The 24,943-nt window shown below is 33.0% G+C and overlaps 1 protein-coding gene across 8 annotated transcripts in view; it reads left to right on the top strand.

Moving 5' to 3' along the window:
• LOC122510570 (disintegrin and metalloproteinase domain-containing protein 10) overlaps positions 1–24,943 on the top strand; it is a 1,090,443-nt gene that overhangs the window by 675,543 nt on the left and 389,957 nt on the right. For 7 of the 8 annotated variants that reach the window (XM_043625327.1, XM_043625328.1, XM_043625326.1 and 4 more), the window contains 2 exons: positions 15,833–16,076; positions 24,394–24,543. In XM_043625327.1, coding sequence (XP_043481262.1) covers positions 15,833–16,076; positions 24,394–24,543 — 394 coding nt within the window. The remainder of the gene's footprint in view (positions 1–15,832; positions 16,077–24,393; positions 24,544–24,943) is intronic. The other variant, XM_043625329.1, reaches the window with a different exon arrangement.

Below are 24,943 nucleotides of genomic sequence, written 5' to 3'. Positions count from 1 at the left end.
TTTTACTATGAGCAATAAAAAGCAATTAGTAAAATAACTAATTAAAATGACCTGTAAAATAGCATTTTTGACGCGTCGCGAAAAATAAACTGTTTGAGTATATCAACCGCACGGATGATGAAGAAGTTCCATGTCAGCGATTGGACCTTCAACATGTGGAAGGGTAAATTTTTCCCTTTCCTCCTAGAAATTACAAGAGAAAGGGTAAAAACTTCTTCATCGTCCGTGCGGTTGATATAGTCAAACACTTTAATTTTTCGCAACGTGAACTCTGTTGCTCTCTGCTCAAGCGAAGACCGTACCAAGGTCGCAATGACATCAGCATGCAAAAATGCACATTTTGTTTTTGACTGAAACTTAGTTGTTTTCTCTTGCTTTTAGTTATGCAAGGTTAAGTAACCAAATTCGATACTTTAGTTCACCATTTCCATAAAGAAAATGTGAATTTATATTTATTTACGCAAATGGGAACCGCGAAAAAATGCTTCATTACAGACCGAATGGTGAAGCAATTTTTCGCGACGCGTCAAAAATGCTATTTTATAGGTCATTTTAATAAGTTATTTTACTAATTGCTGGTTTAGTAACCTTTTGGTTTGTTTACATTTCACAACTTGGACACAGCATGTGACTGCTTGAATTTCAGTGGTATTTTGTCGACCACTTTTCTCTTTAAATATTTAATAAATTGAGCTGAAATTTTGTAAGAAAGTCAAAAATAAATATATATTAGTATATAATAAAGAAAGGCAGTGATGTGCAAAAGTTTTAATAATTTAAAAATAAATTATAATAAAACACTTATTGAAATCGGTAAAGAAGAGAAATTGATTAGAAGTGACCGTGACAACTGATAATTTTAATGTAATTTGAAATAATTAATTTTAAAAATATTAAAACTTTTGCACATCACTGTCCATCTTTATTGTATTTTAGACTTTCGTACAAAATTTCAGCTCAATTTATTAAATATTTAAAGAGAAAAGTGGTCGAAAAAATTAACATTGAGAACATAATAATTACATGTTGTCAACAGAAGATAGGACGCTTAAATTCCTGTGACTTTTTTTCATTGTCGCGATTAAAAGAGAACCTGAAACTTCATCAGGATGTAGAATGAAAATAAATTTTTTGCCCCAGAACAGGGACTAAAACCCTAAAGTCTATAATCAGACTAATCAGATTATCAGACTATCAGATTAATCCCTAAAGTCAACAGACAATGAACCACTAAAAATCAACTTTAAAGGTAATATTTGATTCGTGTGACCTTTTTGCGTTATAGCGATCAAAAGAAAACCTAAAACATTCTGATGTAGTTTTAGATTCTATTTTAATCGCCACAATGAAAAAAGGTCACACGAATTAAATATTACACTTAAAGGTGATTTTTAGTGGATCATTGCCTGTCGAGGTTATAACCTCGAATTATTTTAGTTCAGTCTTCATTGCTGTAAAGGTTCCGCGGAATAAATTTTTTTTCAGATTCTGGCATAATTTTATGTTCTTTGTTGCTTACCACAATAAAAAAGGTTTCACGATTCAAGTATTACTCATAATTTTATATTTTAAGGTTAATGTACTGTCATTTTCGTAGTTTTGCATATTATTTGTTGGATTTTGCTTAAGGGGTAAGGCCACTGTAGAATTTTCAAAACATAAATTTTTTTTATTAGCTGAAAAAATTCTTTTCTCCAACACTTGCTCTGAAAGGAGTACTTTTCTTGGTAGAAAAGTGTGGCGAAAGTAGAACTTTTCTCAACTGCTCTGAAGAGCGTGGCGAAAGTACATTCAGCGTGGCGAAAGTAATTTTTAGCGTGGCGAAAGTAAATTTGGCGTGGCGAAAGTAAATCATGAATTTATTCTTTTTTCTTGTTCTTTGACCAAGATTTATTTTGTATCTAACTTCTTCCCCACTCAAAACATTCGTCTTTTATTATATTAAACATAAGAACATTTTAAATTAAAATTATACGAAACTCACGAAGAAACCTTTCCTCGCAAGGCGTTGGAGAAAACGTAGTGCACAACTCGTGGTGAAAGAATGATTTTTCTCGAGTGATTGCTGCTCTCGCTACACTCGAGCCGCAAACTTCACTCTCGAAAAATCACACTTTCGCCACTAGTAATTGTACAATGTACTATGAACCTTGTAGAATATAGAGCAAAAGGTTTAATACGTGTCTGAAATCGATTTAATTGAAATTACGAGCCCTTTTATCGAACGCGCTGGGCCGTTCCGCAACGACTACCTGCGTCTGATGGCTATCTGTTGGGCAGAAACTGCTCAGATGATGATGATGATATAAATACAGAAGGATCTCTATATGATGCTTTAATTACAGATTAATGGTGAAAAATTTTTAAAAGTAAAATTTTTCATTTCTTTATAGGTATGTTGTATATATCTCAAAACTTTAAACGCGTATTTCTCAAAACACGTTTTTTGAAATCGGCACGCAGCAAATCTCAAACAATTTTCAATATTTTTAATCGGATTTTTTCTTACATCTTTATAATAACATTTCAAAGAGAATCACGTAGGGAATTTTTAATAACTTAATTTATACATTTGCTATGAAAAATTTAGTGCCGTTTTTTGGTAGAAAAATGAGTCTTTTTTCAAGTGCTTGCCAATTTCAGAAAAATCAATGTTTTTAAAACCCTCTACATGATTCTCTAGCTACTGTCATGTAGATAAATAAAAATTTTTTTATTTTGTTCCAGATTAAATTTTGCACCCTATGTGCTGCGTGCCGCGGAGCTCTTTAAAAAAAGCATCTTATATTAAAATGTCCGTAACTCCGCCATTTTGTATTTTTTGTTGTTGAAAATTTACATTTTGTTAGCTCAATATATGAATAATAACATACTACATTATTATAATTGTATTCGCTTTCCTTCCAACAAAAAAAAATTCTTGAAAACTGTTTTTTGGCATTTACAGTGGGCTTACCTCTTAATTTAGACTTTTACTTTCCCGTGAGATATCCCACGGCATCTCCCTGGAATATCGCGGGATGGAAATGGGATATCACATACTGTGAGGGAGTGGAAAATTTCTAAGGCTGACAGTTTCTTAAACACTCTTTAATATTCTTTTACAAATATTCGCGCCCAATGCTCAAACGCCATGCCCCGAATTTAAATATTGATTTAAGACTCACAGAAAAATAATTTGTAATAAAAAAAATAAAATTATTTTTATTCATAAAGCGAATTTATTTTCTCAATAAAAATATTATTATGAATTCATAATAATAATATTCAGCAGAAGAATGCGAACCATCTTGACTACACTGTAAAACAGGGAGTTAAATTTCAACTCTCAGGTGATTCTATAAAAGTCGCACCAATTTGGGAGTTGAATCGAAGGGAGTTAGATAAAGGGAGTTGAAAATTTACACAGGAAAAATAAGGAATTATTAAATAAACTATCTTTGGGAGTTGATTCTTAACTCGAAAAATTTTACTTCCAACTGTGGATGTGGACCTCTGTAGCTCAGTGGAAGAGCAATCAACCGGCAATTGATAGGTCCTGGGTTTCGATCCCCAGCAAAGTTAATCCCTCATTTTTTCATAGTTTTAAATTAATTTTTCAATAATATTTTTATTGATAAAATATCAATATTTAAAAATATTATGAAAAATAATTACAATATTACATTTAAGGAAAATTTATGTTTGAAATCAAATATTATTTCGTTGGATAGACCTAAGAAACAAGAACGTTGTTTAACGTATATTTTGACGATGAATTCGAATCCGTTGCTAGATTTTCACTAGATTCAAAATCTAAATTTAAATTTTAAACATTTAAAATGAGGGATGCAATGTTGTAAAACAATTCTATAGTATATATACATACACCCAAAAAAAAGTTATCTCATATTTAGAAAAAAATCTTCTTCTAATATCTTCTCAAAACAAAAGTATCCCACTTGATTGTAGAATATTTTTAATCTTTAGTGGTTAACCCTCCTACGGTTTAATTCAATTGTAGAAATTGGTACCAAAATGGTTCAATTTACCCTGCATAGAAAATTTTATATCTCAATAGGCTTTAATAGTTTTTGGGGTCGCTGATCACGAATCCGGTGTTAATTTTTGAAAATTCAAAATTGCGGATCCAATGTGACAAACCTTTTTCAAAAACTTTTTATTTTTAATCAAAATTTTTTTTTAATATCCGCCATATTGGATTCGCCATTTTAAATTTTGAAAATCTGATGCCAGATTCGTAATCAGCGGCTCCAAAAACCACCCGAGTAATGATTTTCATAAGCTGATTTCATAAACTTTTTGATTAAATGCACATTATCCACTTATTAAAAAACTTGCTTGTTTAACTAACATTTAAAGTTATGTAACTTTAACCCGTTGACTGTCGCTGACGCATATATGCGCAAAACTAAACTGGCCAAAAGTGGTTCATGACGCATATATGCGCAACTTAAAAAAGGTGATTAAAAACTTCTTAAATGTTCCTGAAACCGGTTACTCGGGGGTTTTCGAGATCGCTGATTACGAATATGACATTCGTTTTCCAAAATTCAAAATGGTGGATCCCATATGGCGGACAACAAAATAAAAAATTGATCAGATTGACTTGAAACTGAATACTCGGGGGTTTTTAGGGTCGCTGATTACGAATCTGTCATTATTTTTTCAGGGTATTTATCGAAATTTGATTTCACCAAAAATTATCATACTGATGTCAGATTAACCAGTTATAAACAAATTCAATAAATTTTTAAAAATTTTCCGCCATATTAAACCAGATATTTTGAATTTTAAAAAACTGATTTCAGATTCGTAATTAGCGACCCTGAAAACCCCAAGTACTCAGTTTCAACCCGATCTGATCAATTTTTTATTTCGTTGTCCGCCATATTGGATCCGCCATTTTGAATTTTGGAAAACTAATGTTAGATTCGTAATCAGCGACCCTTAAAACCCCCGAGTAACAAGTTTTAAGCAGATTCGACGGACGAATTTTGAAAAAATTCCGCCATCTTGGATCCGTCATTTTGAATTTCGAAAAACTGATGTCAGATTCGTAATCAGCGAGCCCAGAAACCTTAGGGTACCAAGTTTCAAAAAAATCCATTAAAAATTTTTTCAACACACTTTTGGCCCAAACAGTGGAAATCTCGTTGACAGCCAAGGGGTTAATAAAAAATTTTTTTATCATTGTTAACAAATATTTTTGATAAGCTTATAGCATTAGCTTCAATTTCCACTTTAGATCATGTAATTTCAATGTATTGTTGACGAGTTATAAAATATTTAGATACCCCGAGCATACTTGGGGTTAACCATTTTGGTACAGTCAATTTACCCCGAGTTAACTCGGGACAAACTGTAGGGAGGTTAATAATAAAACAAAAAAATTTTTTGATGTTCTGATGTCAAAAGCATTAAATTCAAGCGAGTAAATAAAAACATAGCTATATAAATAAAATCAGACTTTTGTCAGTACATTGCATGGAATTTGTAAATTCATGTTTAGTTTTTCCTTTCGAGTAGTAAGAATTCTAAAACTGCCAATAACAAAATTATGTATGTAGGTATGTATGTCTGTCCGCAATATTTTGTCCGAGAATAACACAAAAACGTCTTGACCGATTAAAACAGAATTCGGAAGTCTCTTAGGTATTAGTTTAACTTAAAATCTTAGCCATATCCGATTGAAAAATATTAAGTAGAATAAACATGGACATAAGAAATATAGGGACAGGCCTCAAAGTCAAAGTATGGGCGAAGGGGGTACGTTGGCAGATCGGAAGGGAAAACGCTACGTTGGTCGATTCCCTATTGGTAGACTTAATGCGCAGCCAATTGCCATATAACACGTACATTTTCTTAACCAATTAGCAATTCGCCAACGCCTCCCCTTACGGACTGCAAAGTATCCCCCTGAATCTATATGCCATGTCCCTATATTTCTTACGTCCATGGGAACAAAAGTTTTAACTTTTTTCTTAAAATTCGAAAAAATTAAAAAATGTAAATTTATAATTTTTTGACAGATTGATGCGAAACTTTTTGTAGCTACTTTTTATATGCTTTTTTTATATGCAACCAATTTTCACTACAAAAATGAAATATAAATAATAAATCTGAATTTTTAAGCCAAAATCTGTTAATATTTTTAAATTTTTAATTATGTTCATTATATTTATTTTATTAACAAGTTTAGAGTCATGATTTTTGTTTATTACGAATTTTCTAAAATCAATGAACGTGAGTTTGCAAACAATTTCTATAATTGATATATTAAGGTCTAAAGTTTGAAAATCCCATAGTATGTATTGTCATATTCAACGTAGAAAATGAAATTATGTATATGGGTGATTCTACAAAAGAGGGAATTTTGATGTCTGAAGCATGTTTTGTATATTAATTTTGGAAAGAATAATTTTACTTTTAATGGAAATTGTAAATCTTAATGGTTTCTATTATGGCACAGAAAAAAAACCGATGAAAAAAATATTTTTTTGCAAAAAATACACATTATAGTGCTAAATTCTCATTCGTCTGGCATGTCCCTTTGGGAGAATGACAGTTCATATTGAGAATAAATATCACTTTTCAAATGTTTTGCGGAAATTTCATACTGAATTAGTAATTTTGAATAGTTGTAGATTACTAATATGAAAATAATTATGTCGTTTCTCTATATATTATTTATAAATTATCTTCGCGAAGTTTGTCCCCTGAATTTTTTATCATTCGTCTGGCAGTGCAAAAAATGTAAAAATTATTAAAAATCAACATTCTGATGAAGTGACTGTTCGTTGTAGTTGTTAATCAAACTAAACTAAATGCGATACCAATCGGGTTTTATTGAATCTTCTAATCTATTAACCAAGATTTCTCAATTTGTGACGGAGATTGTGTTGTGACCAGACAAATTCTCATTCGTCTGGCATACATTTTTTAAAAAAATATTTTATTTTTTGGTTATTCTATAGACTTATGTTTTGTAGATTATTATTCTCTATAAGATAGTACAGAAGGATTTTTTCATTTAATGTTATTTTTCTATTTTTTTAAACAAAAAATGCCAAATTCTCATTCGTCTGGTTCTCATTCGTCTGGCACTTTTGAGATAGGATGTATACTATATCACTAAAAATAGCGTAAAACTAACAATTTTCAACTATTGTTCGATTTTCTGGTCTTAAAATAATCCTAATTAAATTTGCAAGAAATTGCTATAACTGAATTTTCAATTTTCATTTCGCATAAATAATTATATTGACATAAACAAACAAATGGAATAAGTATTTTTTTATATGAATAAAGTTTAGCCCACTAAAATCAAAGTAGTTCTTTATTATTAGACACTTGAACTTACTTTTACAATTCTATGATTTGTGAAATTGTGCTTATAGAAACAAATAGACCATCCGTAATTTGTTATAAACAATTATTAATTAAATTACTACCAAAATTAATTAAACCGATGACTTTTATTGATCCTCGTAAAAATCGTTACTTAGGGGTTTTCGGGGTTGCTGATTAAGAACCTAATGTCAGTTTTTAAAATTTTTTAATTCAAAATGGCGGATCCAATATGGCCGACGATTTTGGAGAAACTTAACATATTCGTCTGAAAATCGTTACTCGGTGATTTTCTGTTTCGCTTATTACCAATCCGAGGTCAACTTTTTTCAAATTAACCATTGTTTTTACAATTTGTTTAAACAATTTAATTATGTTTTTTAGTTCTACTAGGGGAATGTAGTCAAGGTTGGTCTACTGTCTAGGTAGGCCACTCGCGTTTTTTTGTCAAGTTCACTAGCGCCACCTACGCGAATATTTGTCGAGGCTTGTCTTAGTGAAACCTAACTTTTTGTTCAATTACATTTTCGGAAAATCGAAAATTGTGTTTTCTGTGACGTCGGTACAAAAAAAGCTCAAAAAAAGTTTTGTGCATAATGTGAAAAACCATTAATAAAAGATAAAAAACAAATTGAATCGTCAAGGCAAGTATGCAGAAAATTTGTGGGACTCATGGTTGAAAGGAAAACAAAGTAAAAAATCGAATCCCGAAACGTATTTCTTTATGGTTACAACAATTCGGTAATGTTACTTACTGTCAAGGTCGGCCACTATGTGTTTAAAATGCGCAAAGATGAGGACGAGCTACTTCATTTGCAAAAACTGCAATTCTGTATAACTCATAATATAATTGATCATCTTATTAATATTTTTATTTAATTTTATTAATATTTTAGTGCAAAATTTTTTTTTATTTATATTTATTTTTTTATATTGTTTATTTTTATTATTTTGTTATTTCATTAAGTTACAAACTGTAAACAATAAAGAATCAATTTTCCGTAACTCCAAACATGTTATTTTATTTTTTAACGATTAATGCCCTTTGAATTTTAAACATGGCCGACCTTGACTGTAATGGCCAACCTGGACTACAAATTTTTTTTTTTTTTAAATCTTTATAACTTTTTCATTTTTAAACCTGTCAATTTACTTTGTACAGAAAAAATGTTTCTATTAAACAGGACTTTCCAACCATATACTTCAATTGTCCAAATTCATTTTTAAAAAAAAGTTATAAACAAAAGTCAAAAAGGTGGCCGACCTAGACTATGTTCCCCTACTATATTTATAGTTCATACATGTATAAAAATAAATAAATAAATTTTAAATAATTTTTAATAATCATAATTAATTAATTAATTACAATTTATTATTATTATTATTATTATTATTATTATTAATTAATTACTTAAATAAATTAAATAAAAATAAATTAATAAATTATTAAAAAGTAAATTCAAAATTAAACTCAACGTTAAAAACTAGAGGTGTACTCAAAGTATTTAGTATTCGATTTTTTCGGGTACTCGATTTCTTTTCAGTCCTCGGAAATTTCCGTATGCATCAAGTATTCCGTATTTTAAATAATCTTGAACTATCTGATTCAAAAGTTGCGAAAATGGTGGTAAATTGTAAATTGTTAGTTCTGACTTTTCCTCTAGGTTAATAACTTATTTAACGTTTGAATATATTTTACAAAATCAAATTTAATAAAAATCGAACAATTTTTTTAAAATTCATTTAATTAGATTCTTAATCAGCGACCTCAAAAACCCCCGGGTAACGATTTTTAGACGAATACGATCAGTTTTTTCAAAACTCGTCCGCCATATTGGATCCGCCATTTTGAATTTTGAAAAACTGACATTTGATTCTTAATCAGCAACCCCGTAAACCCCCGAGTAACCAATTTTATAAAAATCCATTCATTAATTTTTATGTTAATGTGAATTTTCTTGACACGATTTTAATTCTCTGGATAATAATTGTTTATAAATAACCATAACTTTTGTAAAATTTAATATTTTGTCTGGCCACTTATGGATGTCTTTATTAGTACCATTAACTTGAAGTTAAAATACTTTTCAGACCTTAAATGAGAAAAAAATGTTGTGTCCAAATTTTCTTGATTTTCGTCCTTCGTTTGTAGAATCACCCATATGTTCAATATAAAGGGTTCAATAGAAGTATCAGTAAAACTGAAATTTGACTTCAGCGGACACTGGAACATAAAATATGCTTAAGGCTTTGATATAAGATTTAATATGGGAATATTTTTCAAAAAATAAAAAAAGATTTCACATGAGGAATAATATGGGGAAATTATTCTCGAGAAATGAAAGTGTAATTCACATAAGATTTGATGTAAGATTTGTCATAGGAAATATGTATTACAAATTTTCTTGAAGAAATATAGGCTTTTTTTATTTAAGGAAATTAACACGGAAAAAATTTGCAGGATTTTACGTATGAATTCGAATGGTTTTATAAATAGACAAACGTTCTAAATTCCCTATGTATATTTCCTACATAAAATCGTGTCTTAATTTACCATATGGTTTTAGATGGTAATCCATATGGTTCCCTTCATGAAAGTGGGCTTTTACATGGTTTTGGACATAAGGTCCCACGTAGATTTGGTGCATTAGAATTGCTTCTTTTTATTAGTTCATAACCAAAATTGGCAAATAATTTGCAAGAGGAAAATCCTCTCAAGACAAATAATTATGCAAAATAAATTTAAAGAGAAATTTTTTTTCTTGAAACTTCCCCAAAAAGTTAATATATTGAGGTGTTAATTACCCAAACGATGTTTAATTCAAATATAAAGAATTAAAATTCAATGCATAAAGAATAGTTGGTTTTGTAAGGACACGAAATGTTCTATAGATTTATTATGATGAGTTTGGTTTAATTGAAAGGCCCGCCCAGAGAGAGAGAGAGAGAGAGAGAGAGAGAGAGAGAGAGAGAGAGAGAGAGAGAGAGAGAGAGAGAGAGAGAGAGAGAGAGAGAGAGAGAGAGAGAGAGAAAGCCTAAATTCCTCTTGGTTTGAAAAGTTATTTGCCTAGTTGATACTAATCTCATGCAGTTTTAAGTGATTTACTGTTTGGCGAACCACTTCTTTCGACTTTCCATCATAAGTTTCACTTCCCAGTTTCCCTTATCTGCTCCTTATTTCTAGACCGGTTGCGTCTTCTTCGACGGAAACTTTTTCGCCCCAAGACGCGAGCGATAACAAAAGATTGAAAAGAGAATACCAGTAAAAGTAGTACTAGCAGTAGTAATGGTAATAGTATATAAAGAGAAAAGTCTTAAGGAAAGTACCGGAATTCAAATAAAACTTGTGCTTTTAATATTGACTTTGAGAGTTGAGGTTCAGTGCTAGAATATACACCTATTAATGGAAACCATGTGGATGATGATTAAACCCAGAGCAGTGCACACCTTGAGAAAAGATAAGATTTTCCGCAGGGATCAATCGACCATTCTCAACAACTTTTCCACTTGTACTATATTTTCCCGGAAGCATTAAGCTCCTTCTTTTATAACTTTGTCCAAAAAATCTTAACGTTTTCACTTCAAAAATTACCTTCGATTTATTTTCTATTTTTTTCTATTTTCTTTTCTTTTTTATTCATAGTTGGGACAAGCCTTTTTTTTATTTATATTTTCCTTTTTTGAAAAATTTGTTTGTAAAGGGAAAAATTTTCCATACATATTAAAACTTCATATTTTTATATTCTTCCCTCAATTTAACAGTTTCCAAGATTTTTTTTTATTGTTTTCAGTTATATAGATGTAATATAAAAACGGAATTTTATGACAAAAATTAAATTGCGTCACTTTCCTTTTAATGGCTTAGGTTTTAGAATTCCCCTCCTAATCTGCCCCCACAGTTATATATATATATATATATATACATCATAAAGCTCACGATAGGGAGTGGCAGAAAAAAAATTGTTATAAATTCTGAAATAATTTTGCTGTACTTTTTTGTTCGCTTCGAATGACAAAGCTACAGTATAATTAATAATTACTAGTTAAATTTACTTTTAGATTATGGCAATACAACTAAAAATTTTTGAAACTAAATTCACTTAGTCGAATTTGACTATTTTCTTAGTTTAACAGTAATCACAGAAAAAAGTAGGTGTTAAATATGTTGCGTGTTATTTGAAAGTGGTGTCGTTTTAACAGTAGTATTGGTGTAGTTAGTATAATATAAACTAACACCGAATGTAGTGTTAAAATAACACCACTAGTGAAAAAATGTTGCGTGTCGTTTTAACACCAAATTTGGTGTTAAAACGACACTTACTTTTCTCTGAATTATATTGAAATACAATTCTGATTTACAAAGTAAATTCTATGGATTTTGTTTAATTTTCTTATATCTTATTTTAGAATAAGGTGTTAAAGGAAGTTAAGATAATTATAAACAATTACAATTTATTATTCGTTCCTCTAAAACCCTAATACATGTTTATTTATCCTTTTTTTATTCTCTTTTATATCTTTAATTTATAACTATAATATATTCGTGTTAATATGTATATAATTCTAACACAATCTTTATTCTCCTCAAATGTATATTTGCGTGTGTGTGAAGTATTATTTAAGTGTATGTATGCAATTGACTCACCTATTTGTTAATTGATATTATTCCTTTAAACTTTTTTAAATCTTTTTTTATAATATTTATTTTAAATCAACTTTTTATAAAACAATTTCTCACTTAGAACTTTTATTATTTTTCACTTTTTATACTTAATTATTAATTATTAGTAATAAGCATGAGAACTTCTTTATATTCAAAATAACGGTCAAACTGACCCACGACTTACTATCGCGAAGACTCACGGGAAAATGCCCAGATTTCCCTGTGTTAATCGATTTTATTAATCGACATTACAGTGTTGAAATTATTCTTTAGTTTATTGCACCTGCTCGTTGCCAGGCGCTTTTCTGCAAGCTTGCATTTTTGGACAGTGGTGTGATCTTGGTTCATTAACCTGGACACACCACTTCTTAGATTTCACAATACATTAGTATTTTAAGTATCATTCTTTTAAATTAAGTTCATTCACTTTTCAAAGCAAATTTAAAAATGTGTGAAATGTAATAAACAGCTATAATAAATGAGAATTATATTTTATGTATTTTACTTCTATTTTAATTCTTGTAACCAATATTATAACGAATAGATGAATTATGTTTGTTTTATTATTATTTTTAATATAGGTATTTGTATTTTGTTCACACTTTCTTATAAACATTATATTTGTATTTTGTTATCACGAAGGGATAAATTGTAACGAAGTTGGTTCGTCACAAATAATATTAATAACGATAATATAATAAAAATTTAAAAAATTCTTATTTTGAACTTGATATAAACAAAAGCGACGTGTTTGTAATCAGTATAAACTGGATGGAAATGTTTTGCCATTTGGTAGAAATGTTGTTTATGAGTATTTGAGCAACTGTTGGTTTTACGGGAAATTCTCTCGACGTTTAATTAGAATTTGTCATGAACACTTGATATCAAAGTCTCTTTTCTTTTTGAAACAGAAAAAAAGGATTTTTATACGTTGAAAAAAGATGTATTCTTGTCATAGTATCATAACATAAAATGTTATTATACTATTATTAACTAATATTTATAAAAAAAATAATTACTGCTTGAAACAATCAAAAATATTCCTAGACTTTTAATCTATCTTTTGTACGAAATAATAATATGAAATTAAAGAAAAACTATACCTTTTCTTATCTAAATTTAAGTTTGATTCTATAACCTATCGTCCACGTTTGTTTCAGAAGTCACGTAAGTTAGAGGATTGTTTTGGAAACTACGTATCTTTCAAGTTCCATGCAAAAACTACGTATCTCTGACAGTCGCTTTAGAAGCTCTACTTTTTATTATTATTATTACTATTATTTTAAAGTTAATATTTTATTGTGAAGTGAATTTTTTTGTAAGTTGATGCATTAAAATATATATTTTTAATAATAATTTAATTTTTTAAAATAAAATTATTATAATATTATTTACTTCATTAGTAGGTTCTAAAGCGACTGTCAGAGATACAGTTTTTAAACTTTCAACATAAGTACATTGTACTTGGGGTGAACTCAATATTATAATTATTGGTTCAAATTTTCTAATAGTTGATTATTTTAATAGTACATTATGCAACAAGGGAGGTACGTCCGAGTTTATATACCGAGCACAATATTGAAAAACGAGTCGTAGCACGAACCGAGCGAGTGCGAAGACGAGTTTTTCAATATTGTGCGAGGTCATAAACGAGGTTACCTCTCTTGTTGCATACTTTGCTTTATACAACAAAGGCGTGTTATGGTTACTCTATGCTACCTGTTCCGGTGCATGCTAAGTTCTCCCATATAACCCAGCTGGTCAATAAAGTAACCATTATTGCCCTAGGGAGATAAAGGGTTCTTTATTGACCTGTGAGCGGTCAATAATATACCCTTTATCTCCCTAGGGCTATAATGGTTACTTTATTGATTGCTGGGTTATAAGGGGGAACTTAGTACGCGCCTGTACAGGTAGATAAAGTTACCATAATACGCCTGAGTTGTATAAAAAGAAATTAAAAAATTTGCCCTTTATATATTACATACACATTTTGAGATTCAAAATTGTTTAAAAACAAATTTATAATTGCAAAACTTGATTTTTAAACCTTCCTTTTTTACTTAAAATTAACAAAAAAATATTAGAATGCGAAAATTTACGCTTAAGAACGTTCGGTGCACATCTCAGAGGCGTGTTTACGCGAGATCGATATCTGTGCACCTCGAGACAAAAAATTCGATATTTCGGTTAGTTTTAAAGTCTCTAGGGATTTTTTTTGCAAAAAATTCTGGAGAAGATAACGAATCCAAATATTATAGTTACAAAAAAATCAAAGGGGTGCTTATGCCCGAAAAAATGAAATCAAAATTTTTTTTGACTTTTTTTCCGGGCAAATTTTAGATTTTTTTCTTTAATATTGCACTTTAAATTGTTAGATTATCAACTATTATTACCTAAAAAATAAACAAATTCTAACTAAATGGATAAAAGTTATTCGTTTTTCAAAAAAATATGCTTTAATGTTTAATGCCCGGTAAAATCCACAATTGCTTTTTACTTTAATTTTTATTGATGTAATATTTATGAAAACTGACCCGAGTCAAAATTTAAGTCCTAGTTTTAGCCTACAATATAGATGTTATTTTAGATTTTAACAGTCGTAACCTAGGATCTACTTGCGATACAATTAATTCGAATTAGACTCTACTATAACTCCAAAATTTTTTAAAAATTTTGGATTGATGTTTAATATATTAATTAAAGTACTTCAAATTGACAAATATTGTTCGTATTATTAAACATATTGTATCTTATTATTTTTTTCCGGTCAAATTAAATTCTGTGCTATTTTCTGCACGGAGAAAAATGGATAGTCAAATTTATTATCTAGATAGTCATGGGTGATGATCTTGGATACTCAACTATAGGACAACTATCTAGATATTCAAATTTAGTATCTTGGGATAATCAAACTTACATACTATCCAGGATAATAAATTTGATTATCTAGATATACTAAACGGGAATATATAATATTTCTGACTATACAAATAATGAATTTGATTATATCCTTTTTAACTATCTACTTTTAACTATCCATTTTTCTCCGTGTGGTTTTCCAGATTGGTAGATACACTGTTAAATGTATTGGTAGAAACTAAAACCCGTCGAAGACGGTTACGACAGATGGTATAAAATATCATTCATTTAATAGTCAAGTAAGCGCGATTGTTTGAAAGAAATAGATTCTTTTTCTGTAATTTTAAGTTTTTATTAATTTTATTATTTTTTATATTTATTAGAAGTGTGCAAAATAGCTTGAATAGACGAGCCGAGCCGCAATTTTTTCGAGCCGGGCTCGATGTATCGAGTACTCGAAATTATTCGAGCTTTTTATAAAGCTCGGCTCGGCCCGAGCTCGAAAAATGAAAAGCTCGAAAATACTCGATCGAGCTTCGAGCTTTTCGCACACCTATTTTTCGCCTACTGTTTGTTAAAAAAAAAGTGCTCGTTCAAAAATTGGCAACTGCTCGCACTCGTTACGAAATATACTAATTTATATCCAGTTTACTTTAAAGGAAGGAATTGAAGTTTAGTTTAATTTTATATTTTTTTAAAATTAAATTTTACTCTCTAAATTTGAATGAGTAAAAATGTTTACTAATTTGAATTAGTGTCTGACTTTTTGCTTATGAATTAGTAAAATTTTCTAATTAGTGAACATTTTGGGAAATTCAAATTTAGATAGTAAGATTTATTTAAAAAAAATTTTTATAAAAATTTCTCCATATTAGAGGGCAAGATAAGAAATTTTCCAATTTAAATGCGAATTTGTACAATTTATATTATATTTGCTTTTTCAATTGGTTTTTGCAGATGATGAAAATGCTGTGGTGCAAGGACTTGTGACAGATGACGGTCTTTTTGACGGTACAATAGTGACAGGTTTTGAAGAGTACTATATCGAACCAACGAGCCGATATTTGTCCGGAGATGACGACACATCGCCCCCTTACCATACCATAGCATATCGTGCTTTCGACGTTATGACTCCATCACATCCACTTCCTTGTGCCAGTCACGATCTGCATCAAGGCATCTTAAGCGAGTCTTTAGAACGGTAAAAAACATTTTCTTCTTTTTTATCATCTCTTCATTCTAGTATGGAGAAAAATATATTTACAAGCATTTTTTATCTTCCTTTCTCGTATATTACAAATAGTCTCAGATGATTTATTTATCTCTCAAGTATTTAATAATATTATATTCATGACGCGGAATGACAAAATGTTTCTAAAAGAATTTCTTTCATTTGCCATAAAAATCTTATTTTGTTATGCATTATTATTGTTATTGTTTTTATTATTATTATTATATTTTTTTTGCTTAGTGAATTTTGGAAAATCTGCCTACAGATTCCTTGGATTCCGCACTCCAAGGTTATGTGGGGTTGGTATAATAAATCAAAAGGAAATATGAAAAGATAAATAAATTAATCAATAACATAATAAATTTAATAAACTGGCGACTTACTGACAGCCCGACCCACTAAAACCCGTAACCCTTTTTTTGGAGCCCTTTACCCTCCCTCGGAACTGTCATACGACTTTAGCCTTCGAGGGTGGAGCTCCAACTCTGTCGCTGATGCGGCCTTCTTCTTTCTCTGTGGTTCTCCTGCGTCAATAGTTAAAAAATTTTAAACTTTTTCAATGTCTAAGCGGAATTTACAGCACAAAAATAAAAAAAAAATGCTAAAAAGTGTTAAAAGTCACAAGATATACCAGTAAACGGGTATAAAAACAGAAACATATAAAGTAAACAGATATATGAAGTTAAAAGATAAAATTGTATAAGAACAAATAAAAATCACAAAATAAATTAAAATTGTAAAAGGACAAATTAATCATAGTATAAATTAAGATAATATGGAACAAAACATTGGCGGCCGTTGAGTTCTTTTCTCGACATAACCGAGATTATGAAGTTCTAGTCATGCCGCCAATTTTCTTCTGACTGGGTCATCAGCGATACCATGTTCGCCGGTGTAACTTGACTATTTACACCTTCGAACATGGCCCGCCTTTCCAAGTCCTATTTCTTGCATGAGAAGAGGATGTGCTCTGCGTTGTCCATAAGGAACTGGCAGTACACATACACCTCATCTTCGCGTAATTTAAAGCGATACACAGTGGGATAGATTCCAAATATAGGTGGACAAAATACAAAAAATGAAAGTCAATAAATTAATGTTAATGCATTAGGAACATAATCTCAAGTAATCTTTTAGAAGGGTCCTGAAGTCTAGGAACCCAAAAGATTATTCTATGTAGCTATATTTATGTTTAATAAATGTGTTTTTGCGAGTATCTAATTTTTCTTTGATTCGTAGTTTTTGATTGAGACGTGTTTAACATTCAATGCTTTGAAAAATTGGAGATTTTCTTGATGTTATAGTTCATTGTATAACTTAACTATATTGTTTTGTTAATTTCCTGTTTTATATTTTATAATATATAGTTAAAACCATTAATTGCGGTAAATACGTACCAAATGAAATTATACAACGATTAAATAAAGTATAGAAATAAAAATTATCAAACTTTTTTAATGTTATTTTCACATTTTCTGACAACTAAATATGTAAGGTTAGAGCACAAACAGAATTATTGATTACTTTTGATTACTTTGTCTTATATTTGACTTTAAAGATTGTATTACGGTTAAGGTTATATTTATTACTTTATAAGAAATGAATCGGACTAACAGTCATACTTTTTAAAATTTGTTTCTCATATTTGATTCGACATTTTAAAAATGTAAAAACTAACTTCAAATTCGTTATCTGCTACATCCGAATCCTTAAGATACCAAATTTGAAAAAATCTATCATATTTTTCAAAGTTCATCCGCCATTTTGAATTTTGAAGAACTAACTTCACATTTGTAATCAGCGACCTCAAAAACCCATAAGTGCCCAGTTTCAATAAAATCCATTATGTTTTTAAAAAATACATCCGCCATATGGGATTTGCCATTTTGAATTTTGAAAAACTAACATCAGATTAGTAATAAGCGACCTCGAAAATTCTTAGTTATGAAGATTTATAAAAATCTATTCATAAACCACTGAATAATTAATTTTGTCCACCTAGATTTGCTATCTATCCCACTGTGCGATACAGGTACGCATTAATACACCCATGCCCTGTAAGCGCTTGCGTCAATTAATAGGAAACCTAACCTTGTTTCCTATTCATCCAGGTGACGAGTGCCAGGATAAGGCGATAAGTCCATCGACCCTTTTCCTCACTATCCCATCTTTCCTGCCATCTGTCTATGAGCCTGCGCCTCGCTTCTTTGCGGATCAGGCCCTTGCTAGGTCTAATTTTCTCTTCTGAGGAATTTCTTTTTTATAAAGGAGAAAGATTTTCTCCCTTTCTCTCGCCAAAAGATCTGGTGGCACAGCACTCGTAGATACCGTTTTATACGCAGAGATGATACGCGTTGTTATCGATCTCTGCGCCGACAGTATCTTGTCACAGATGGTCACACATTTTTTACTCTTCAGGGATGGGGCCCACGCTGGTGCTGAATAAAGCATTTTAGCATGGGCGACACTTTCCACCGGTCTTCTTTTTTGTTCACGGGGTCCGCCTACATTTGTCATTAGCCGTGAAAGATTAGCCGCACACTCGATTTCCTTATTTGACGGCGTAGACATGTGGTGGTGGAAGTTTAATCTTCCATCCAACTCCACACCAAGATATTTAAGTTGTTTACTCCACTTGACCTCGAATCCGTCCATCACGATTCGTGGGAGCTCATAACCACGTCTGTCTGTGACCAGCAGTGCCTCGGTCTTTTCCAGGGTCATTTCAAGACCTCTGGTATCCAGTCAGCTTTTTGATGGTCGCAGACATTCGTTCACCAATGTCCCAAGAGCCTCCTCACTTTCGTCAGTGCATACGAACAACGCGTCGTCTGCAAAGCCGATGATCACCGCACCTTTGGGCAGATCCATCCGCAGGAATTCATCGTAAGATACATTCCATACAAATGGACCTACCCTCGAGCCTTGAGGAGCTCCACGCTGCATCTCTTCCTTGAGAGTGCAGGTGTCTCCCTCATATATAACCCACCTGTCATTATGATAAGTATCCATTATCCGCAACAAGTAGGGCGGCATGTTTTTCTTTCTTATCGACTCGTTAAGATCTTTCCATCTTGCGAAATTAAACGAGTTGCGTATGTCAATTTCTACGAACGCTTAAAAGCTCTTCTTTTTCACTGGTCCCAATTTGTTTTTTCCTGATTTTGCTATGTCTACTACTACTTGGATGGCATCAACTGTAGACTTGCCTTTACGGACACCAAATTGGTGATCGGATAGACTATTCTCTCCGGTCAAGTGGCTTTGCATTCTCTGCAGAACTTAATAATAAACTTAATATTTTATTAATTTACTTAATAAACTTATTAATATTTTTTTAACTTCCTCTAGAAGTTTACCCATCGTATCTAGCAGGCATATAGGCCTTTTACGACAAAACTTTATCCAGTGGTTTTTCGCCTTTTCTTAGGAGGACTAGCTTCTGCCGCTTCCAGTCGCAGAAGAACTCTCCTTTCTCAAGGCAAAGATTGAAACATCTAAGCAGAATCTGGTGTGAAGTGCCGATAACCAATTTCAGGATCTCGTTACTTATCCCATCGATTCCAGGCGCCTTACCTGTTTTCAATCTTTTGCCTGCGCTTTTCAATTTACTAAGTGTAAAAAGTTCTTTCTTTTTGACTTTGCAGGTTTGACCTCGAGCTATAATGATGTGCACTGTCGATTATTGTCCGGTACACACCATTAGAACTCGACTGTCGATAAACCGGTTATACTCGAAGAGGGTTTCTACAGTTTCCCTCTCCACTGGCGAGAAAACCCATTAGACGGGTGATCCAGGCAAATGCGAGTACTCCTAATTTTCAAGTCGTTTTGTAGGCGCAAAAATTTAAAATAGCATGTACGAAAATGTAGTATGTAAGAAAATTTCCTCGGGGACACTTGTAAACGCTAGTATTAAGGCAAAGAGATGAGTGTATAAATATAAATAAATATAAAAGTCTGTCTAACCCAATCGGGATTTCCCAGGCCGGGGGTCTTTTGCCTCGTCACTAATTCCTTAGTAACGATTTTAAAAACCAGACTTCATGGGTCCACATCGACTTCCTCGATTAGGTCCTTCCAGCTACGGCGCCGCGACCTTCAGATCTCTTTTTTGAGGTTTTTTTTTGCCTCCTTGAAAGCCTCTTTCAGCAAGGGATCTCCCTTAGATCGGGTGTATGTCCTTCTTGCTTTGAGGCAGTCCTTTCAGAGAAGGCTAGCCCCTCTGACCACCAGTGCAAGAATTTTTTTACGGAAATGGTGCCTTTGCGTGGCATTGACGCATTGTAAGCGGTGACTATCATGTTCCTCACCGCTCGCACTTCCCCATCCAGACTGCTCGGCCTCTTCACGCAGCCCAAGTCCTCAATTAAGAGGGGTTCTCTTAATATTCCACAAGGAGGTTTTCCGACTAGGAACTTCCTGTCTTTTTCCTCCTCGTGTGTCTCCCATCGAGACTTAAAACTCAATGTACTGATGGTCACTTGCAGTATATTCTTCAGAGACCCGCCAGTCGCTTATGCGGCTTGATATTTTAGACGATGCGATCGTTAGATCTATAATCGATCCGATCGCACCTTGTCTAAACGTCCATGTATTTCCCCGGCTTACCACTAATAGGTCGTTCCTGAAGATCATTTCTCCAATCAGAATTCCTCTTTTGTCGAGTCTGGTCTCACCCCACTTTGGCGACTTTGCGTTAAAATCGCTAATGATGATGATATCCAGTCTGGATTCTGTGAGGCTATCGCTTCTAGGTCTTCTATATTGGCTGCGAAGTTGGTCAGTGGGTCGTTGGGTGAGAAGTAGCAGCTATACATACGTATATTAGCTACCGCTATCCACACGAAACCACTGCTCGTCTCCAGGAACTTGTCAACCCGCAATTCTGGGTTGCACAGCTTTATGGCAGCTCTCCTCGCCTTATCCTGATACCAAGGGGCGAGGTCGCTTTCTTGATACTGCTCACTGCAGTACAGGATATTTCCTCATTTTCCCTTGCTGTTTGCCTCAGGAGCACCTGTGCATCCTTACTTGTATGCAGGTTGACCTGCAAAAACTTTACGGATTTGCCCTTTTAAGCTTTTGCAGTTCTTTCCTGTACACCGGACAAGCTCTCTTTCCGGTGTCATTGTCAATTTCTGGTTTCCCCAGGTCTTCGCGAGATGGCCCTAATCGATGCATCTCCGGCAGTTTTTACTTCTGTCGGGGCCTTTGCAGGTTCGGGTTAAGTGTCCGTAGACTAGGCACTTTTGGAACCTAGCCACTTTAACATGCTCGCGAATTAGAGCATTTATCCAGCCGATTTTTATGCTACCAAACTTTAGCAAAGTGTTACTTTTTGCCTCTGTCAGGCGTAACAGAGCAACATTAGTTCCTCTGTAGCGTGGCAAAGTCGGCACTCCATAGTCAGGTCGGGTTAACCCAGCTTTTTCCTCAGTGCTGAAGTCACCTTAACCTCTGTGGTGGCTTCATCCAGATCCTTGATCTCTAGAGACCTTCTATTCACTAGAGCTGTGACCTCAGCCTTGCCATGCAGGGCCGAAGAGAGTGCCTCCGCAAATTTTAAGGACTCTCCACCCTTTTTCACTATCACGAGAACCTCCTGATCTTCTGGATCACGGTACCTGTATCGTCAGGTTTAACCTTTGCTTTTATCAGCGGCAAAATACCCTCATGAAACTTTGGGTCTCTTGTCGTGATCTTTACAGCTTCCGTGGACCTGAGCTTTGAAGGGGGCTTCACGAGCTCTTTTTCTCACCTGAGAGCTTTTTTCTTAGAGCCCTTTTCTTCCTCTTATCGACAACTTTAAAATCGTCCCCAACGTCTGTTCCGCTTTTGAAGACGGTATTAGCATACGTCTTCTTAGGACTACCTGAGAACGTTTCTTTAGTTCCAACTAGCGACTCAGAATTAAGCTGTGGAGAATTCTTTCGCTTAATCCTCTTTTCGCTTTGAGTCACTTGTTGTGGACTCACATCTGGGCTTACACCTTCCCTGGGGCGTTTATTACCATTGTTTGCCTTATTAGGGCCTGCAGCTGCACCATCCAGAGTTGCAGTAGCACTTTTCGTCTGCCGTGGAGTTCCCACAGTTGGAGTTTTAGGCTCTTGATCCTTAAATGGATCGGGGATGAAACGCAGATTATTAAGAATTATATCGAACGCACTTTCCAAAATTGTGACGCCATCCTGGATGTCACGACTGACGTTCCTTTGGCGCTTAAATGCTTGACACATACTTTTAAAAATTCCAGGAATAAACAGGAACTGATTAGCGACATTTGCTTCGTAGCTTGTCAACTGACTACCTATTTTTCTCCCTCCAAAATCCTTGGAGCCATGTGCACCGACTATCAGGGCTTGAACCTGCTCAGAATCGGTGGTGAGATTACCCCCATCCGAGGTACCCACTTGGAGTATATTATTTAAATTTTTGCCCATTTCATATATTTTTTATTTCTTTATCCCGCGTCGAGGAACCAGCAAGCCTAAACAGGGCACTACCATCTGGCCAAGATGGGCCTTGAACTGCCTTCGTTAGTGACATAGACGTTATAGTATTGCCGGAGCATTGATGCGACGTCTATGATATCCAAAGGCACGTGAACATGTTCGTTTGGACGTGGAGGTCGATGTGTCTTTCCAAGATAACAGGAATTTTCCGTAGAGGGAGTGCATCCTGGTATCTCTTTACAGAGTTTACCCTCATTATTATTATTTTTCTTATTATTCAAAAAATACAAAACAAACATAAAAATCATAAATGAATCAATTAAACATATATATATATAAAGGTAAAATTGTAAAAGGACAAGTTAAATAAAAACACAAATAAATCAAATAATAGAATAAATAAACAAATATATAAAAGTTAGCAGAATAAAAATGTAAAAAAACAGTAAAAAACGAAAAAAAAATTTAATAATATAAAATAAATTATTCAAAATTATTCGCTCCTTTTAATAATTATTTACTTTTAGTTCTTGCGAGAGTCTTTTTCGCCTTCTCGTCGGGCCGTCCTGAAGACTACGCATCCTCCGCCGCCTGCAATATGTCTGGTTGACACCTTATTGTCAAACTTTTCCTTGCACAGAAGCAGCTTGGGCTCTTTTTACAGTTGAAGAACCTGTGACCGGCTTCACCGCACTCAAATCACGCAGCCGATCTGTCCTCCTTCTGGCATGTCGCTCCAATATGACCGTATTCCAAGCATCGATGACACCGAACGACCATTACCCTTTTTTCAATTGGGCAAAACATAAAACCAATTTTTACGTGTCCCAATTTCTCTAGCCTGTTCGCCTCTTCCGGGTTGGTGACTACAACCGCGAGCTTCAACCCTCGGCGGTTGAGTCCTAAGACCGTCACTCTCCTACTTCCTGGCTTTCCCATCGCTTCAAACGAAACTTGTTGCACCTCGGCTTCTTGGGTAAGGCAATCCAAATCACGGATCTTGAGTGTAACTCTTCGATCCAACGACTGCACCTTACCCATGCTTCCAACCGCCTTGGTGACCTCAGCGGTGAAAGCGTCCTTGTCGGAGTCTCCTCTGATCTTAATCAGAAGGTCTCCCTTCTTTCACGGAAAGAAGGTTTCACCCATAACGACAGTGCCTCGTTTGACAGGTTAGAACAGTCTGACAAGCACGTCGAAATCCAGTGAAGGCACGGGATTTTATGGTGAGCGTCGCCGAAAATTACGGTGACGTCACCGAAATTTCCGGTGCATTCATAGTAATATCTCATGCGTGCACCCTCTTGTCTTCTTACGTGCACCGTCAGAAAGCGGTAAAAGGCACGAAAAAAGATACTGCTAACTTTGCACCATACTTCTATGTGTCACAAACGTAGAAATAAGGTGCTTGCACAGTGTTTATATGGTGAAACCTTCTTTCCGTGTTGTAGCTTTTGCTGCTATCGGTTTGGGTTCTAGTCTCCTCTGGACTGTCACCCTCTCTCTTCCGTGTCTTACGGTCCTTGCGGTTACACTCCGCACCGCTGAGAACACATGCCAAATGTTTGGCAGTGGACCCACTTCTCCCAGCACATCAAAGACATCAATGATGTTCGGCAGTGGACAAGCAGCAACAAAGACATTATTATTATTATTGTTTAATAAAAATTTTAATTGAAAAATTTTATTAGTTTGTTTATAATTTTTTGTCTTGTTATATTGTTTAGTTGAGTAAAAACAATTGTGTCGTTATATGTTGCATGCGGCAACTAAACGTGCGCAATGATGGCAATAAAACAGTTTAATAGTTAAGATTTAATGTTTCCTTTCAGGGCATTAAATGTTACCAATGAAGCATCGCAGCCATACTATAAACATTTATTAGATAATGAAATTCGATTGAATGGAGGATTTTATGCGAAGGAAGAAAAGTTGAAAACCGTGAAACCAGAGGAGCATTACGAGTTAAAATACTTGAACAGGTATTCAAAAAAATTCTATATACAATATTATTTGAAAAAAAATCTTTAACAAAAAAATAATAAGGAAGTCATATTTTAAAATTATTTAAAATTTGTTATGTACATCTGACAAAATTTTTTTAATTTATTATACAATTTTTTCTTGCAAATTATTTATTTTCTATTTTTTTGTAATTATTCTTTTCTAAATTCTTACTTCCTATTTCCCACTTTTTTCTAATTATTTCCTTATTTAATAATTTTTTAATTTATTATTTTAGTAATTAAAATTTAATATAGCAGAGACAGATGAGTCATTAAAAAATAAAAAAAACTATTTAAAAATTGATTATAAATTTAATATTCCGAATATTATTTAGGTATAATAAACAAAAAAACGGCAAGTTCTTGTCAATATCTT

Source organism: Leptopilina heterotoma, unplaced genomic scaffold (genome assembly GCF_015476425.1).
Source record: "Leptopilina heterotoma isolate Lh14 unplaced genomic scaffold, ASM1547642v1 Lhet_70, whole genome shotgun sequence".
NCBI classification, from domain to species: domain Eukaryota; kingdom Metazoa; phylum Arthropoda; class Insecta; order Hymenoptera; family Figitidae; genus Leptopilina; species Leptopilina heterotoma.
Note: the sequence above shows the minus strand (reverse complement) of the source record. Positions and strands in the feature narration are given on the sequence as shown.